The 20,445-nt window shown below is 46.5% G+C and overlaps 1 protein-coding gene across 2 annotated transcripts in view; it reads left to right on the forward strand.

The window, feature by feature from the left end:
* LOC144153912 (glutamate receptor ionotropic, kainate 2) overlaps positions 1–20,445 on the forward strand; it is a 511,191-nt gene that overhangs the window by 444,899 nt on the left and 45,847 nt on the right. For both annotated transcript variants that reach the window (XM_077685670.1, XM_077685671.1), the window contains exons 4-5: positions 6,624–6,875; positions 9,892–10,061. In XM_077685670.1, the coding sequence (XP_077541796.1) occupies positions 6,624–6,875; positions 9,892–10,061 (422 nt within the window). The remainder of the gene's footprint in view (positions 1–6,623; positions 6,876–9,891; positions 10,062–20,445) is intronic.

Raw genomic sequence — 20,445 nt, forward strand, 5'->3', positions numbered from 1 at the left:
GTTGGTTGTTCCCACTCCTCATCGTTGTCCAGAATACGTTATTTTATTCCGCTGCGAGACGTAATTACACGCAGCATTCATGGGCTGTTAAACTAGCTAAAAATTCTAAGATATTTGGAAAGGCATGGGGTTAATACGAAAGAGTCAGACTTCACTGGACTGAGATCATTGGGAGAAATATGGGCCAGTAAGTCAGTGCCCCATATAAGCTTGAAGGCAGAGTAATTCTTGACGCCAAGGGAAAGGGGGGGGGGGGGGGGGGGGCACGGGTAGGCACTGAAGCAATCCTAACGTCCGCTCACGTCGTGTCCAAAGAAGATAGCGTAAGCTCGCAAATTCTGTTGGCTCTTCCGATTTCTCGCCTTAATCCTGCGTTTGGGGCTTTTTTGCGTTTACTGTAACGCCGAGACTGTCGGATTGCGACTACTTTGTAACGTGGCTTGTTTGCTGACTGGTCTTTTAGCGAGCCGCGCCATTCATAGAAGAAAAAATCCAGTAGAAGTAAATGCTCTAGAGGCTTTAAATAGGATGCTCGGGCCGGATGTGAAGCTCTGCCTTTTTTTTTCTTTTAGGCATTGCCTCGTTGCCCAGCTTCTTTTTCGGTTGGACTGAATGCGTGGACCAAGTATTTGCTTGGTCCGCGTACTCTTGCATTGAAAAAGCAGCCCAGATTTGTAACTTTACCGGGCTCGAAAGACCCTGCTGTATTTTTGTTCGAGCGGATAAGTTGATAAGTTTTCGTGTAGAGCAGTATCTGATACTGCACCTTTTTTTTTTCCAGCCAATCTCATCCTTCTTTGTCCGGTTTATTTGCCTTTTTCGGCAGGGAGCAGAAGCAGCTTAATCTTAGATTTCTCGGCCAGCGTTATCCGATGAACAACATCACACAGCCGGTTACTACAAAAGAAACGCAAAAAGTGTGAGAAGCTAACGGGTAGCAATGTACCAAACATTTGGAGAGTTTTAGGGGAACACGTACGAAATCGTAGGCTGCACTGTTTGGAAAAAGAATGACACTTGCTTGTCCTTAACGCTGCGTACCTATTATTTAGGCAAGAGAAAGAAGCTGCAGCTAGAGCGCGCGATGAACAAGAAAAGCGGGTACAGTGGCGATGGAAGTGAATCCGCCATCGTAGTCGTATTTTCTGAGTTGTTTCTTCGTGTACTTCACTCGTACTCGTCTTCCGACTTTATTCACCCTCCCCCCCCCCCCCCCCCCCCCCCCCCCCCCACTTACTTTCGCAATATGCAAGCTTAATACGGCAGCGCGTTTCCCTGGAGAAAACCAGGTGACGGCTGACGGCGATCGGGCCTGTTCACAACAATTAAAATAAACCTCGAGCCCGACAAAGTATAACACGTGTAAGTGATGTTAAGGGGTTCTCCCAATGTTCATTATTCACAGCACTCGATATCCACACATGCATAAATTACAAATTATTTACCACACGTGTCCACACTGGGGTCTGTTTGTTTATTTTACACGTACATTACAACTGAAAAATTCTAAATTAATGAATGCCCAGATTATAACGTATGCTGAAGGCATGGATATCCGTTTCGCTGAATATTTCATTCTCTAACTTTTCTTCCCGCACCCCTTCGAGATGACCGCACGTCAGCGCGATCACTCTCTCCCTTTTGTCTTCCTCCTCGCCTGTGATCTGTCAAACCCGCCCGACGTGAATTCATTCACCAAGAAGCTCCCGCAGCGTTGCAACCATAGCTGTTTCTTGCGTAGCTTGCTACTCATAATAATTGCACGATAATCCCATTCTCATGGTAATTTTAATCTACTCATGATAAGTGCGTAGCGGCCTACCCCGAGTGGAACCAAGAAAGGCGGACCAGCTTTATTTATTCCGTTTCGTTTCTTTTTCTCTCGTGCCAGAATGGATGTACCGGAGCGTACAGGGAGAGGACAAAGAAGCGCAACCAACTTTCCCCACGATCTGCCACGATTAATAATGAATAAGGCAGAGCGTTCCAAAATTCAAACATACCTTGTACAAGTTTGGTTAAAAATGTATATACAAATGAATTTTGGAAGCTAATGTGCCACTTGGGGACTAATCCACAGCTGGAGAAACATTACGAGGCCCCCTAAGCACTCCACGCGAAACAGAGAACCCAAACAAAATAGCGTCCAATTGCCTAATGTGTCTTCTCATTGCCACTTTCATCCCTTTCTATTGCACTTTTTTTTGCAGCTACATGCAGACACCCTCTATCCCACATTTCCTTTTCCTCAGTTAGGCTATAAGCCATCCCTATTTGCAATAAAGGGTATCTAGTTCAGGTGAGTTTCTATGCGTCCGCACTGCTCTCCCGCCATCTGATACGACAGCGCAGTACGATCACAGGTTTCAGTGAATGCTGCAAGGTGGCGCTATTGTAGCAAACCGAGAGAAACCGACATTTTGTGGAGACGCACCTTGTTACTCGCATAATTGCTACATCTCTAATTAACATGCGCAAATTAGTTATGTCGGTTGATTAGATATCTTTAACACACGTTTCTGAGTGGATGACCACTACACATTCGCTAGGTCTAATTGTTTTCAGCTAGAGATATATGATCCGCCGTCGTGTTGGTGAAAAGGAAACATTGAAGTCTACAAGAACTGAACACCAGAACCTTGGAACGTAAATAAATTCCGCAAGAGCCACGGGATACAACTCATCCAGTACTTATTGCGTATGATGTTAGATACTGTTCTCATTAAAATAAAAGAAGCCGCTTCAGCGCTTTCATTCAGAGCGTTGCGTGATATGATTTGCAAACCCATTGCACCTTAATTAGTGTTGTTGTCAGGCTGTACCTGACATTGCAAATTGCTCTGATTTGTGTTCAGAACTGTATTACTCTTGTTTTGTGCTGCACGTGTTTTGTACTACACTTGTTTTATACTAGAACACTAGTTTTACACTTGTTTTGTTACTGTACTACAGTTGTTTTGTGACTCCTCTCGTCATGCTGGACCTGCTGCCCTGTGTGTAATGTGGCCAGGGCCCTTCAAGCTGTTTCAACAAATTTCTTCCTGGTGTTCCTGCAACATGGTTGTAAAATAAACTCAATTCAGTTGAATTTAATTCAACATGTGCCCGCCTCGTCGCAATCCTGACGCCAAATTCAGGGAGGCGAAATAAAACTATGTTCGTGCACGGTGTAGGTTGCGAATCTAATATTTTGGTTCGGTTCTGCTTCGGCCATTGAACCAATGTCACTTCGATTATAACTGCTTTATATTATTTCCATGTCGTTATATGGTTATGAAAGTGGCCCAGTTTTTAGGCTAACCTAATTTTCAAGCAATTTTTGTACCTGTTGAAAACAGTGCACCGTGTCACAACAATAACACTGCAATATGGTTGCGTGTGACTCATTGGCCATATGCACAGCCCATGGTTGTTGTGGGTTGTTGCGGGCTCTTCGAGAGTTCGTTGCAGTACACAAGTTCCCAATCTTAGGTTGCTTCAAGATATGATTGAATAATTAAAAGTCAACAGTTATGATGAATGAGTCTATGAAGCAGCTGTTAGTTAAGGCGAGGAGATAATTATCTGCCAGTATTTTGTAATTATAACTGATTGCTTGATTGATTGATTGTAGGGTTTAACGCGCCGACGAAACACAGGCGATGAGGCGCGCCGTAGTGGAGGCTCCGGATTAATTTTGACCACCTGGGGATCTTTAACGTGCGCCGAAATCTCGTACACACAGGCGTTTTTACTTTTCGCCTCCATCAGAAAAGTGGCCGCCGCGGATTTTGTAATTATAACACTGGTCTCTTTACAAAATGTTAGCATACGCTCTTATAACTATTTTATGATCCATTTTTCATTTGTTTGTTGCTTATTTATATATTTCAAATACCCCTGATTTCTACAAACGCAGAAGATTGCATTGAGGTACAGGACCGAGTGCAAACTGCAACTCGAAACGAGCGAGTGCATTTCTTTGATACCTTTACCTTTGCGACATCTTGCCGCGACTGAAACAGTACCTTTATAAAAAATGACACGTCTATGGGGAAAAAAATTAAACAGTTTACCTGAACGAGAAACTGCGGAAAGTGCGGAGCAGTGATTCGCCAGTGTTTCCCTTGTGTTATCCTGGCGAGTAGCTTGTGTTTATTTTGTGTTTGTGGAATTTTCGTACATTTAGTAACGGCAGAGGACAAGATTTAGACCCTCCGGCGTCGCTGATTTCGCGAGCAAGCGCCCGCTTTCGCTCGGTCCGAGCCAAAAATCGGGCGTCCAAACCGGGAAAGACTGCCTGTTCGCAGGTTGCATTTATAGGCCTATCCTACCAGCGCCGCCTGTATTACATTGCCTGATACAGGCGGCGTTGCTCGTACTCTCCCGCCAAGAGGGTCTGTGGTGGCCTCTCTTGACTTGTTTCAGTATCAGCGTGGCGTTGATACCGAAAGTAGTCAAGAGAGGCACTGCAGTCCCTGAAAAGGCCTTCAGACAGACACTGGATTGAGTTTTCGTTAATTTGGGTAATCGTGGCGTTATTGCATTCTGTTTTCCTTGTTTTATACTATTGCGCACTTATTTGCGGCGTAGCAACGGCAGCCGCCGTGGCAACCGGAGAGCGAAACGATCCCCCCAACACTTGGCATATAAGTTATGTGGCACAATGGGATAGCCATTAGCTTCGTAACGCGAGGGACCCAGCTTCGATCCCGACCAGGCGAAGCGGCTTCCTTTCCGAAGCCTCTGTTTGGGTGCACAACGCCGTGAGCCCGGACGAGCTGCGACGACAAGCTGGGCCCTTAAAGTGCTCCGCACTTAAGATACGAGGAAAAGCCTCCGACATACCGTCCCAAAATAATGCGTAAGCAAGGGCATCCAATACAGTGATCCCATGTGAACAAGTGCTGTTTCCGTAAGGTTCAGACAACGAATAGACCTCGTGGTAATGTAACTTCGTGGTTGCTTTGGGCATGAGAGAGGTGCTCGAGCTTCATAAACAGGCGTGAAATGACATGCAGCGCGCATTCCTATTTATCGCGCTGGCAAAAAGAATAGAAAGGTTGATGAAATTCCGACTTTACCTTGTTTATTTCAGGCGGCCTGCGACAAGGCATATGGGATATATTAATTGGGAAGGACGTAGAAAAAACCAGTGCCGCGTTGGGAAGGTGGCAGTATAAGATTGGAATTTCTGTAATTAGGTTAATTTAAACCCCAGCGGCCCGCCTTTGCAGGTAGGAATGTGCCATTATACACTCTTAGTAACGCCATGAATTTTATCCAGCACAGACACGTCGTTTTTATGATTGGCTAATGTTGGATGAACTTGATGCAACCTGAGTGGACAGAGCAGAAAGGGAACGGTAACGATTACGTGTTTTACAAACTTTTCTTTCACATTTCCCATCCCTTACGATCGCTGGGTATAAGACATTAAGACGCCTAAACACTGCGGAAGTGTAAAATGGGCAGAACGCATAGTCCGTAGCGATGCGCTCTCATCCGTCCGAGATTGTTTAGAGAACTGAATTCTCGTGAAATTTTTACTCCCAGTTCACACAAAAGCGCTCTGCGAGAATACAGCTTTGTTTTTCCTGGAAAGCCGTGCTGTTTGTTTTGTAGTTTGACTTCGAGCCACATTATTTATTCAAGCAAATCAATAAGTTGTAATATTAGATTGCTCCAGTGGTTAAAACGGTACTTTCCCAATTCATGGCTATAAATATATTTCCCGCCAAAAGCGCTCCGTATTACGCCATTAAGCCTTTCGACTTTTCGATAGCACACTTAAATGATGTGATGTGCGCCGCACGAGGTGCGCAAATAGAAACGTCGATTCACAAGCGTGCAAGCACTGCAATTACGCGTGTCCGACGTGCAGCCCGCAGCTCTTTGCTCACGGCGCTTCCCGTAGCCTTGTTCGTACTTTATTCAAACGCAACTGCCACAGCCCGCGGGGAACAGCTCTCCTGCCGGGTGGGGATTCCGCGTGGCGTAACGTACTACCTGAAAGTACTGGTTAAGAAAGCCCGAGGAAAGTGTTAAAATGAGCTGCTGGCATTTGCATCTTTATTAAAGAAACACTCATGAAAGCGGCGCTCACCTCACCGGCGGAACCGGTCAGGGGCGATTAGCGAACCGGCTCCTGTTGGCGCACCGAACTAATAAAAAATCTTTCCCGGTTCGACTCCGGTTCGGGTCCGCAGGATGGAAGCAATCACTTCGTCTCGTGTTCGGCTCCACTTTAAGCTACAAAACGCGATTCCGTTTTTGTGTGAGCTCAACTTTAGTTGCGAGGCGAGGTGATGGGGGATATCAGTGAAGGGCTTCAATAAGCAGCAAAAGCCTCATTCCCCGCCACGAGTGAGACGGTGGCGCTTGAGAAAAGGGCCGGAAACATTGACACATGCTTGAAATATTGACAAGCGGGATGCGTGTAATATGGAACAGTGACGTCATGGACAGCCAGCTCCAATCGAGTTGTGCATGTGGCGAGTGTATGGGACTATCGTTCTTTTGCTCCTACCAAGTCCTGATAAGCGATATTAGGTCACAACTTCAATCCGAGTGGTCTTGTTCGTAGCCATTGCAGGCCGTGGAGCTTTCAACATATCTCATGCTATTTTTCTTTCTTTCAACAGCCTGCAACCTGATCAGCTCGGGCGTGGCGGCCATTTTCGGGCCCAACGACCCGATGATCGGCGCGCACATCCAGTCCCTCTCGGACTCGCTGGACATCCCGCACATCGAGAGCCGGCTCGACCTGGAGCCGGATGTCAAGGACTGCTCGGTCAACCTGCACCCGGACCCGCAGGTCACGGGAAAGTCCATGAGGGACCTCGTGCAGTACCTCAACTGGTCGCGCATCGCCGTGCTCTACCAGGACGACATCTGTGAGTACGCCGACGTCTCTCGAGGAATACCATGAAAACGAACACGTATAGGGAGAGTTTAAATCTAAAGATTGTCACCAACTGCGAAGTATTCTTTGTTTGGAGGAAGTAAAGCTTCGAAGGTGAAGTAAAGAAGTGAAAGTGAACCGGTTGTGAGGGTGTGCTTGCGCCTCTGTGTTGAACTACGTTCGCTAACTGCACTCAGGTGTTGCGCTGTATTCGAGCGCACTTGGGACGTCCGGAGAGAAAGCCAGACTGGCAAAGATTTTAAACTGGAATTAGTAGCCATAAACCTCCTTCTATTGCAATTAGGCCAGTTTGATCGTGTCGACAAAGGCAACGAAACAAATGACGCGTTGATCAATTTTTAGCTGCGCAGAACCGTGTGAAGCTGTGCGGTGTAGCTAGCCGCAGTAGTGCCGTAGGCCACTTGTCGCCGACGCCAGCTGCGTGGCTCCATGGTGGCGGAAGAGAAACTCTTTTTCTTATATATTTTGCTTACGGGGAACTGTCAGCAGCGCTGATCCTCCCTTGGCGCGTGACAGCCTGATTTTTAGAGCGAAGGCGCTACTACGCCGTGTCTCCGAAGGTCATTCATAGCGTCCTAATGACCTTGAGCCACCGGTGAGCAAGTGTGGCAGATGGGACGTCACGCCACCTTATCCGCAGCTGAGAGGTGCTCAAGCTGTGCTCGCTCGGAGCCTCGCCGCTGTCGTACCACGTGACTAGGCGAGTGCTTCACGGCTGATTTGCCGGCGCTTGGTCGCTCAGTCTCCCCATGATGGCAGGTCATCGTGGCGGGCGCTATTGTGGTAGGTAGGTGGCACAAAGCGTTTATGAAACACTGTGCGCACAGTCTTTGTGTTATAAAACCAAGTCAAATACACCTTTCGCTCGTCATAAGTAGGTTTCAAAGTGTTGCACCTCACAATTTTTGCTTTGTCGAGTTAGCTCACTTGTCTTAAGTGTAGTTTTTATAACACAACAACGCAGTTTATTTCACCAAAATACAATGCAAATACATGTTGGAGGTGCACCTGGGTCCATAGCCGATAGAGCCAGTATTCGATTCATTACAAAGTTCTTTTCAGAAATATTATCCTGGACGAAACTTCCAGTTTCTGCATACAAGTAATGTTTTGCAGTGTTGTAATGGTTATGTTATTGTCACAGTAAACAATCACATAATTTTTAACTGTTTAATTTCATATTGCTTGAATTTTTTAGTGACGTTCCAACAATGAAAGAAGATTGACAGTATTTCGTTACAGTTTGATTCGCTATTTTACATCTTTGCCCCCAACAAAGACAAGATGCGTTGACTATATACATCGTGTATTTTTCGCTGGTTAAGATTGTTATTTTTAGCATGCCTTGTGTCTCGTTTTGGTGTAATGAGGTTTGCTGAGCGGCGGGGCTTGTTTGAGGTATTTTGTGAACAAAGTCGTATCATGGTCCTGGACTGTGTTAAAAAGCATTATGTTAAGTTCAGATAATAACGCATTATCCCTTGCTGAAGCCCCAGCGCCGAACCTGAATTGCCCACAATTGCTCCTGAATTTTAAACAACACTCCTCTTTTTTTATCTTTTAGGACAAGTAATCGGCCTAATAATTTGGTGTTTTACCACGTGCAGACAGAAAGATAGAACAATCTTTAATGAGTCTGCTGATGTCAGCCAAACTAAGATCGCTAGCGTGCTACGTCAGATAAATGTGACGATGATAGTTAAGATGGCGGTAATGGGACATGGATTTTAGGGCATTACCAGATGCCCATCACATCGGTAACCTAACATATACACATGTCTGATCTGTTCCATACAGTTTGTTGCACGATGTAACTTCAGTCAGAAGACATAATATGCGCTTAAGTTTTGCCTCCACTGCAGCCATTAGCCACCAAAAAGTTTCGTCGATAGAGCAACCTAAGCTTTTCGCGAACGTAATTTTCTGGCGTTTCGCTACGTGCAGTCAAAACGACTTTTTAAAGTCTTTTCCAGCGAAGCTAGGTTCTTGTGCTAGGTTCTCACAAAATTCATGTGGCTGTCAATTCGAGTCGATAAAGAATGCCACGCGGTTGCTCCAGAACTAGTGTAACATGCTCTGTAGCTTACAATCTATTGTAGATATCGTGAAAAAAAAATTTAAATTGGGCGCTACTAAGGCTTAATCATTACGCCGAGTTCCATTTGTTTGTCATTACACGTTAGTGCGAAAGAAAGTTGTAAACGTTACAGCACTCCCGTCTACTGTCCATACATGGCCTCTACGGAGGGAGTATGTTTATGGAAAACGGCTGTAACTCTTGTTTTATCATAACTATTTCGAAAAAAACTACATGACAATTAATTTAGAAATAATTCTGTCGGAGTTATGCGTATGCATTTTAATTCATCAATATAGTAAATCACCACCCATCGCTAGATGTACTTATTCACAAGAAATTACCATATCTTTCTAAAGAAAGTTAAGACAAGCGCGAAAGGTAAAAGTGCGTCCCACCTTTTTTGAAGTCGCGTCCAACCGATCGTCAAATCTTCGAAAACCCAAATCACAAACGAAGAACGAACCATGCGACGATTTTTTCCGCACTAAGTAAACGCATCTAAGAAGGATCTAAATGTATGCCGATATGCGGTTTATCAGATGAAGGTACACTATTCTACTCCTTCTTTTTCATGATCGATGCGTGTATTATCCAATCTAGAAGCGTTCATTTTTGGGATGTTCAGGTAACCGTTTTGAAACAGCAGAAGCTCGAATTCACGTACGCGCCGAGTGTCTAGAGATCATATCAGAGCTTTTCGTTCAACCAGCCTGTCTGTAGGAAAATCCATTAGTGTTTTGACAGAGCGTCATCGGTCTCACCAAGAAAGCTTACTTTTTAATACAGCTTTGCTGTCTTTTAATCTTCGCAGTTGTAGAACGGCGTTAAATTTTTTTCCCAGTCGATAACGCCCTTTTCTCCCCGAAGATAAGAGTTGACATGATTTTCCCGCCGGATCTTGTCGCAGCGCTGATAAGCCTGCAGGAGTTGGTGCGGCCTTTCCCTCCCAAGAATGTCCAGTACCTGTTCCGGAGAGCGGAGAACTTCACGGCGACCTTGATGGACATCAAGAGCCGTGGCATCTACAGCATGATCATCGACGTCCGACCTGAGAACCTCACCGCCTTCCTAAGAGCTGTACGTATACTCACACGTGTCTGTTATCTGCGAACTTCCATGTAATTACTACTTTCAGGACAAGGGTTTCTTGGTGGGCGCCACGTTCTGGTCGCCCTTATTAACCCCCTGCTTGGGCTGCAACTTTTTCTTGATGTTTCATTTTCGAACTCTTTCGCACGATGGCAACGCTTGTGGTTGGAATTTTAATTGTGCCAACTTGAAAGCAGACGGGTCCGTTAGAGTAGGGCGTTGAGGCATATTTCAAAATGGATGAAGCGAAATTCGTACAAAAAAGATAGGAATATCAAGAATGTTGTGCAAATAATTGAGGGCCCTTTAATTGTGTTATCGGTATGGAAAGCAATTTTCCCCTACTCACAGACACACCAAAAAGTGTGAAAGAGGGATTGTTGTTCATATTATAAGTTTTAAGATTACGTGCGCAGTGTAGCGTGCGCAAGTTCGCCTGTAGCAACTGCCCTCAATCATGGAGGTTTTAAAGATCTTACAGAATCTTTACCCCCGTGTCAAGGGGGCATGTATTATTCTTCACTCGTGAACGTCACCCCGTACGTAAACGAACAGTAGCCTCAGTCGCGTCCCTATTTTCAATCTTTCAGCATATGGAGGCATACAGCTCTGGTGCGCGCTTACACGGCGTAGCTTGCATAGATTGCGTTACAGTCAACGCCCTCGAAATTTCTTTTCAAAGCGAGGCAGCAACGCGCTTTCAAACGCAATCCGGTAAAGTCAGCGCCACTCGGGTATCTCGCGATGAATTACGGACGTCTGGTATATCCATAAATTATGATCAAGCATGACTCAAAGCCAGAGCTCAATCCCCGAGAGCACTTATCACTCAAAGGCAGCCGATGGGAAATATTTCGAAATGCACGTTGTATGGCCGAGGTAGGCTACGGTGGCGCTTGTACTTTTGTCATTATTTATTTTAGTGGGTGTCTCTTCTTCATCTCGTGTGTCATAGATTTTACTCATATAACGTTCTTGGGGAGCAGAATGTTATCACGGGGATTTGCCAATCGCTATACGCAGAATGCACCACGACATATAATGCAGTGTTTCCTCCTTTCTTGAATGTCTGTAAATATTAAACACACACACGCACACGCACACGCACGCACACGTGTGTGAGTGCGTGTGTGTGTTTTTAATATTTACAGACATTCAAGAAAGGAGGAAACACTGCATTATATGTCGGGGTGCATTCTGCGTATAGCGATTGGCAAATCCCCGTGGTAACATTCTGCTCCCCAAGAACGTTATATGATTAAAACCTATGACACTCACACACGTGTGTGTGCGTGTGCGTGTGCGTGTGTGCGTGTGCGTGTGTGCATATGTGTGTGTGTGTGCATGTGTGTGGGTGTTTAGGGTACCTCACCCAAGATGCAGAGTGATTTAAAATTATGACCGCGCATTTTCAGAATGCGGAACTATGTCAGTGGCGTCGCAAATTATTTCAACCAAGTCAGCCTATTTTTGATTCACCGCTCCTGACATTATTATTTCATAAACGAATTTTCAAACTTGATAAATATTGGTTGCAGAACAATATTGTCAAATAGACAATTCTATAGACCGTAAAAACCATCCTACCTGCGTGTTTACATGCATGGAGAACATCCGAATAAGCTTTTTTTTTAGCCCTAAGTAGAGAGCGCGTAAGATAGAGGAACGAAATTCTTAATCACGCTCACTTGCGCGCCCCAGCGGCAACGCTATCAGCTGTGCAGAACAAAAACAAAGACTGCAGTATGCGTGCGAAAGCCACAACGGCGAATCAGCCAGCTTTCCATGACTGTTCCGACGTCACAACTCGTGCAATACTCACAGCTCAACCGCTTTCGCAACTGTGCAGGCGTCATCTTTCTTTCACTGCAAAGCTGAGGCAGCTGCTGTTGCGAAGCTGAAGTGAGCGGGGGCGGCCATTTTTACAGCTAAGTTGTCGTGTTAGGTTCTGACCGAAATTACGTGCGGCTACCGCGTCGCGTCTACAAAGAATCGTTCGCTCCAGAGCCAGTAAAATGTGCTCTGCAGCCGTCATTCTTAGGAAAAAATCCCGGGCCATCGCCACTTACGTGAAACCTGTGGAGGAGCGAAGCATGCATTATATTGCTTCCAACATTCAAAGTGTATTCAGAGACTGTAAGTGTCACTCTTGCCACTGATTGGGCAGCGCAGAAACGCCGGTGGGAGAGCAATCGCGCGCTTGTTGCGGTGGTGGCGCCCTCTCCTGCGCTGAACCGCATTTAAGAAATTAAATCAGAGACAGACTGACCGTACGTTGTCTTTAAAACTTGTTGTTTTTAACCAGTTAAATCTTGATTATTGCTGTATTTTAACTTAGTTTAAACCATGTTAGTTTATTGTGAACCGGTTTTATTCATTATACACTTGTTTCTTGACCGTCGTTTGACAACTTTATTTACCGTGACAACAAGAGACGCCGACAGCCCGAGCCCCTAAGGGGTTCCACGCCTAAAAGCATACTAAAACGCTAAGACGGATGTATCATTAGCCGAGTTTTATTTAACTCACATAATATATTTGTTCAGAGGGAAGTTGTAATCGTTACAAAATTCCCGTCTGCTGTCCATATACGCGCCGTCCGTGGTGCGAGTATCGTAACAGAAAATGGTTGTAACTTGTTTCATCGAAAGTACTCCAAAACAAAATAAATAAAATTGGATTTAGGATTATTTATAGCGAAGTTACGAGTATGTGTCGTTATAGTTGAATATAGCGAATGTGTGTTGAATATAGCGAATGTGAATAGTTGATTATAGTTGAATATAGCTGAACATAGCGAATGTGAATATAGTCGAATATAGCGAATATGTGTACATTCGCTTGAGTTATGTATGCATAACTCATTACATTTTGCATTACACATCATGTATTCAGTGAGTTAGTTATATATACATTCAGTTATGTATGTATACTTGAGGTATGTATACATAACTCATTACATTATACATTATGTATACATTGAGTTAAGTATACATAACTCAATATAGTTATCCACCAATACAGCTTCGCTCGTCTTTCATCTTCGGGGTAGTGGAGGGGAGCCTAATTTTTTTTTCTTTCGCGAGCTTTCCAATTTAGGCAAAAGTACCCTTCTTTCGGGGGTACTTCTTGCACAGAACATGCAAATACAGTTAAACCTGGACGTAACGAAGTTGACGAAAATTCGCAATTTTTTCGTTACATCCAGGTTTTCGTTACATGAAGGTTTCGAGTTAAAGCTTGCGGGAATGACGCAGAAACGAAACCAATACGCTTGGCATCAGTGATGCTGAACTCACCCTTGTTCGAGGATATTTTTCACACTGCAAAACTGCGTGATTTGCGCTTACTGCTACTATACACGGCCCCCGAATCCACAAGCGTAACTTAGTATCACTTTTGCTTTTCGATACTTTTCGGTGCCTTAAAGCGTTTCAATAATTAAACTTATGTTGAAAGGACTCCTTTTCGCGAACTTCTTGCTCTTTTCTGCAGTGAAAATTGCTGAAGGGATGCTAGCTTGGACACTGTACCGGGTGGTGACGTTCTTCCTTCTCGTCGACGGAGACGGCATTTAAATTGCGAGCTTGCCTTGAAAAGGCAAATCTTTTCGTATTCACGCAGCAGAAATCGTCCACGAACCCATACTACGGATATCACGGGACACACGCGACTATGCGCCGAGAGAAGGGCCTAGCGCCTAACCGACACCGCACTCACAAGTAGAAAAGCAGGAAAGATTGCGGCGCCCGGCGAAATTCGTTAAGTTAGTGCATTTCGCCAGCCGATTTTTCAGACAAAGGGCAAAAAATTTCGACTTATCAGCGGAGCGAATACGTTACCTCCACGTTAACCGTCAGAACTCCTTCGTTACATAGGTGTCGCAAATTCATGGGCTTCAATGAAGGTGGTAGTGGGGAATCGAAAACCCTCGTTAAATCCAGGAATTAGTTACATAGGGGGTTGTTACATCCAGGTTTAGCTGTACAGCGGTTTTTAGGAGGCTATACCTGCTTCTTATTAACAGTCCTGGTCAAAAATAATATATACGAATGCAGAGAAATTCCGGAATGATATAGGTCACTTAACGTATTATGAATACTCACCCCAATATATTGCATAATTGATTGCCATTCACTCGTATTACATGTTGCTTGTTTACTTGATCTAATTTATTGCTTGTTGTAATTCATCGAGGGTCCCATTACAATGAATAGTAAACTGAAACTGAAAAATTCCCCCGCATTTCCCCGAGGGGGAGAATGTGAAAGTGCGAATGCACGGTTGTCGGCCCGCTTGCGGCGCTTGCGCTCGGCCCCCGCAGCCCACCGCCTCGCCGCCTTCTCTTCCATCTCTTCCATCGGGTTTGTAGTATCACGTGTACACCACGCAGTTATCAAGCCGCTATAACGCCGCTGAGTCGCCAACGCACGCCGCTGACGACCTAGTTTGAATGCGTTAAAGATATAAGGCGCGTCACTAACACTGACATCACCGTCGCGTCCGTGGCTTGGTCGGTAGAGCGTCGCGCTGCGGCCGCAAAGTCCTCGGATCGAAACCTGGCGCCGGATGCTGTTTCATTTTTAAATATAGAGGAGCACTGCGGACGCCGCCGCCGCCGCCGCCGGCGGTGGATGGTTTGGGGTCGCTTATAAAGTGCATTCGCACTTAAAATACCGTCAATTGACGGTGCCAGTAGCGATGCTGGTTGAGATTGAGGGAGTGGGGGCAACACTGCAGACACAGTGACCATGCCTGTTCAATTTTTGTAGGGCTCAAACTAAGACCTCTTTTGTTCTTTTAATGCTAGTTTATCCCCATTCCGAATGGTGATGAGTTTAGGCCTAATTTTATCCCAGAAATAAATCGCCAAAAAAAGTGAACGGTAAAGCACCTAGTACGGCAAATTAACCAGGCTGCCCCTTTATTCCACCCAACCACCTTCGTCTCTTTCTGTCGAAAAAAAAAGGCTTGACTAATAAAAAGTGCATCGTGTCTGCATGGCCATCAGCGATACGAAACACCTGCTGATTTCCTGCTGTCGTCAGAAATGTTTGTGTGCGTGTTAATTTAGAAGTGCAAATCAGCCTGTCTAGCACGTCTTTCTCTCGCGCGAACAAAGGGCGTTAAACCTCTCTGATTGGGACTGTTGTCTAGCCTTTGTAGTTAAGCCCAGCCTGACCTAACCCGTTATGGCCTTTCCTCCCCGGCCTCTGTCTTCACAAAACGTCCTAGCGTTAAAATTAAGCTCAGCTGTCGCGCGTGGCATCTGCGCGTTGCTACGGGCTTCTTCACTGCCGGCAATTAGGGCGAGCGTCGGCGCCGAGTTAATTAGGCGCACTTTTCTCTTCGTCGTCTCTCGCGGAGATTCCCCGGGGCCCAAACTTCCTCCGGGCCTTTTGATTTTACCGCGCGCGCTTTTACCCCGAGAGCTTCCCAAATGCAGACCAATGTGCCAGCCCCCTTTGCGCCCGCTTGTCGTCTTTGACGGAGCAATCAGGGAGTAGGGGGAAGGCGATGTTCTCAAGCGCTTGAGTGCGGGGATGACCGAAGACTTTGAAGTAACCGCGCTTTGCGCTCAAGCGGTCGGACCGAGAGCCATTGAAGCACGTAGGGTAAGATGCCCAGAGCGATTTCGGGGAATTATTCTAACAAATGTCAGTGCTTTGAGCTGCACAATGGGCGCCTTTTGTCCCGGCTGTACTTTGTATTGCGATGCATTATTCGCTAATTGCTTTGTAGAGGTCAATTAAAGGGACTGGTCTGTGGCCCTAGTTGGAAAGGCGCTGTTCGCTTTACGGAGTTGTCTCCCGTATGTAGAATTTAGGTAGACAAATACACCTGCAGGGTTTGAGGAGAAACTGAGTGGTGGGAAATGAAAGGGCGGCCTAATTATTCATATTCGGAACACTGACACACGCTCAAGCGCAAAATGTACACCGTTTTAGAGTGCAAGAATCCGTCTGAAAATCTGTAACCAGCCAAAGAATGAAACCCTATATTTCCAAAATAAATGGATAGGGGTGAAGTGTACACATGTAATTATTGTAGTAAGGTGTAAATATGGATAATTGGTAGCTTCAGAGTCAATAAGGAGGAAACGAAAAAAATAATCGCGCATTTCTGTGCTCCGCTGCAAATAACGTTGACCGCCGCTGCTACGTAAACAACGTTTCCCGTCTCCTCGACCTACCATTCACGCTTTTCCCCACACATCTTGCTCCTCATATCCTCTCCTCCCTGCTCTTCCTATCACTGCCTACCGCTGGCCAATGCATACCTTTCCCGCCCTGCCCGCTTTCTTCCCCCTCTGATGCCCCCACACCTACACATGCCGTCTCTTTCACCACTCTCCCGCTGATACCTCCTGGAGGTCCGATCCTCTCCTTCTCTTCCTCTTCGCACCCCAAAGTTCTCAATACCACCGCTTTTCCGAAACCTTTTACAGTGATCTAATTACCCCTCCATCAATCTGCCTTTCTGGGACCTTTTCCCACCACCACCTCTCCTCCGCTAAACTACTTTCACTCCTCCTTTCTTTCCTCCGTGGTCTCCTTCCTTAACTCTTCCTCATATTTAGCTCACCCTCTTCTATTATCCTCCGTTCTCCATACATCACCTCCAGCCTCCTTTGCGTCATTCGAAACTCCCCCCTTCGTTTATATCTCCCCCCTGCACCCCACCACCCATCTTCCTGACTCTCCCTCCACCATGGTCCTCTATCCCTTGTCTTTTATTTGCTCATTTCCCCTAGTGCACCTCCGGCCACATCGCATTCAACGACCCACACACCTTACCACCTTCCACTACACTTTTTCACTCCTCTCCGCTCTCTGTTCTTCTCCCCCCTCAGTCTTGCTCTTCCCCTACCGCTATACTCCACTTCCTTTACATCACTATCTCATCTAACCCAACAAAAAATTCCCCTTCTGTTCTCTCCTCCTCTCCCTTTAATCCTTTTTCCATTCCCCTCGCACTACTACCACGGCACTCCTTTCCGTTCCGAGCGATACCCCGCCAGTTCTCTACGCGTACAGTAGTTTTTTCTGTCCTGCCCTCCATCCTGTCCTCCCCACACGCCCATCCAGTTCCTCTCCTCTTTTCACCCCCCTGTCACCCGTTTACTTAAATTAGGGTGCACTGTCGGAAGATATGGGGAGCCGATTCAAGAGAGCCAACAAACCCCACCGAATCCACAGGGCACAGGTGATAAAGGGGGTGGCCGTCTGATGTGCGGCTTTCGCCGACCAGAGCGGCAAGAATGAGCAAGAGCCTTGAACGAAAAACAGCACAAAGACTTGTATTTAGACAGGCAAGTTACAAACACAAGCACGAGGTAACGGATCGATAATGACAGACAACTTAGATGGAATTCAAATACCAGAAACAGTCCAAAATTAGACAAAATGATACAAACAGGAGCGCTAACAAATGAATATTACGAAGCGGAGCAGTTAACTAAAAAAGAAAACGAACAGTTCGATGCATATGAGAGACAAAGTCCCAGCATATTCACCGACCGGGCCGGACGATGCACCGCTTTCGGAGGCGATTCGGCTACCTGGGAAGTGTGGCTTCGCTGTAGGCCAGGCCGTCCGAGACGATCACGGTGATTCGAGGCCCGGGAGTACGTTGGAGTCCTCCAGGGCGCGGGTCGCCGATGGTGTGATGTACAAACTGGCAGGTGTCATTGTCAATCACGACGTCCAAACGTAGCTGGTTTGCTTAGGCGCGGCTTCTCTTTTAATAACCGTGCCGGCGCGGAGAGAGAGAGCACAACACACAACGCGCCCGCCGCCGTCAGCGAATAACTTCACTCTTCTCCCTTCTAGAATCATCGACGCTCTTTAGAACTGGCAAGGCCACGCGCACCTCCTCGAAAGTACTAGAAGCTTCGACGAAACCGGAGCGGCGGGGGTTTTATTTTTGTTGTTCTCTTGCCGGCGACCCGGCGGGTGATCGTATTACCGCCTCTTCGTTCGCGAAAGTTCCAGCCTTGTCTCGGGGCGAATAGAACCGAACTGAATGAATCGGACGAGTGTAAGAAGAATTAGGCGCTGTACGAAAAAATGAAAAATTTATACGGTACGTTTAGACGTCGTACGCTCGAGTTTGTGACACCCCCCAAACCCTCCTCTCTTTGTTTCTGTCTCTACCACACCCTCTTTATCTTCCTCTTCACCCATTCCAAACAATCGTCTTCCTATCTACCGTTCCTTCTCTATTTCGTCACTATTGCCAATCCCCTCATATCTCTCCTCTCTTCCTTTCTCTCTCAATCCCCATCTTTCTCGCCCTAGCACTAACGTAGCGACCAACCCCCGAAATCATCAACTCTGTTTCGAAAACGGCAATGCAAACCTTTGCCATAAGTACCATCTGTCCTCCAAATTCTTCTTCAAAATCCTCCTACCGACCCCGCGGAGCTGGTCTAAACTCCTGCCCGTACAGGGCTAGGGGGCAACGATGCAGTGTTGCGACCGAGTGTGGGCACCCGATCCGAGCTCCGTGGCCTCCGACATACGAGTGGTAGCGTGTATGATGCGAGCGGCCAGCCGCTGTTGCAGCCGTGGAGAAGTCCAGAAGCCGTAGGCTAACGTAACGGTTTACTTCATAGTGAGAGGTGAGCCGAAGCCAAAGAACAATGCCCCGACGGACGCGGTTACAATACAGGACTCGAGCAGAGTGACAGCATGGATTCGCTGCTCTAACAGGAATGGATTATAGCGCTTGCGCAGCTCTATTTATACCCAAATGCGGTAAAGGTCAAACAGCCTTCCCTCTACATTTTGCGCACGCTACGAACTTCACAGACACACACAACGCTCTTTCCAGAGTTCCTAAGCAGTCGGTAGCCTCGGCGCACGTTGAGTCCGAGAGAGGGGAGACAGGAGGACTCCGCTGAGATCGCGGGGCCCCTGTGTCCTTGAACGGGTTGCGACGCGCCTCGCCGGGCCGGCAACCGTTGAACTTTGAAATGCGTCGAAAGCGAAGCGTCTGACCCGGCTTGTCGAAACTTGAATGATGAGTAACCGACATGGTGGCGCCGGACGGCTGAAAGGCGCACGCAGTGGCTTCGCCGCACAGCCGAGGAGTGATGCGGGAAAGTACGGCGGCGCTGGCCGATTCGTAACAGCAGCCAACAAAGCAGCTCGGTGACACACTGTCCGAGCACGCCTAAGTCTCGCCCGCCTACATGGAGCCCGATTTGCTAGGCTATCAGGAAATAACTGCGCATTACTGTCTCACCTGCCTCATATTCACCCCCGCTTATCTTACCGGAGCTCACTCTGAAGAAACCTCACGGCGCCTCATACAAAATAACACTTTGCCCTGTAGACAGCAATTAATTAACCCTGCCCGGTAACAATCGTCAAACTGCCCTGCATGGGGCTTGAAGGACACCCTCATTCAAACCATGTGGGCATGTAACAAAGATCCCTTCCCATTAATCCGTACGAACAAGCAATCGAAATCGGAACTGGGTAGCTCATATGCGTAGATACCAAAACGTCAGACGGAATGGACTTCCTTGGTCACCGGCAAATCGGCGATACCATCCACCGTCTCTTCCTAACCATGATTTGCAGTAAAGCTTTCTTTTTATCTCTCTTCCCTTCACATATGCCCAAGACTCCTCTTCCTATCTCCCTCTGCATCCTGTAACCCTGTCACAAATGGAAATTCTGCTTCCCTCGACCTCACATTCCCAACTCTGATCGCATTTCTTCCCCACATCACCATTTCCATATAGCCCTCCAATCTTCTTGTTTTTTAAAATTTATTTTCTCATCGTCTCCTTCACTCGTATCTCTTTTTCGATGATGATGATGATTGCTATTGGTCTCCCTTTTGAAGCCGGGTGATGACATGTCATCTTACCAAAAAGGACTAATATAATCATGTTTTACACTCTTGGTTTAATACAAGCGCTGCTTAGGGCAGGCACTAAAGCTTATTAGGCCCGTAATACTTTTTTCCCCTGTTACAGGTGGGAACTGTCCTAGGCAATATTCCCCTTTCTGCTTTTCGTCCACCAGCATTCTAATCTTCTTTTCGTCCCCTCGACAGCCTCGATGTTAACTTCCTCTGTGATACCCTTAAATCCTAGGGCTTCTTCTTCTCCTCCTCTCCCCTTTTCTCGTCCTCCTCTCACCCCTCTACAATCCTTTCCTTCTGGCCAACCTCGTACCGACCAATTCCTAGCAGGCTCACCAGTAATATTAGTGGTTTATTTTTCGCGCCAAGGGCATTCACCTCGATGTCTTCTGCTCCGTATGTTTCTGGAATTGATCATTTCACGTTTATAATTATATATTATTTCTTAAAATCATTTGTTTACTAAGCTACATTATGGGCCAAAGGTTACTGC

The sequence above is a fragment of the Haemaphysalis longicornis genome, unplaced genomic scaffold (assembly GCF_048455015.1).
Source record: "Haemaphysalis longicornis isolate Haplotype H1 unplaced genomic scaffold, Haemaphysalis longicornis Haplotype H1 scaffold_9, whole genome shotgun sequence".
In the NCBI taxonomy this organism is placed as follows: Eukaryota; Metazoa; Arthropoda; class Arachnida; order Ixodida; family Ixodidae; genus Haemaphysalis; species Haemaphysalis longicornis.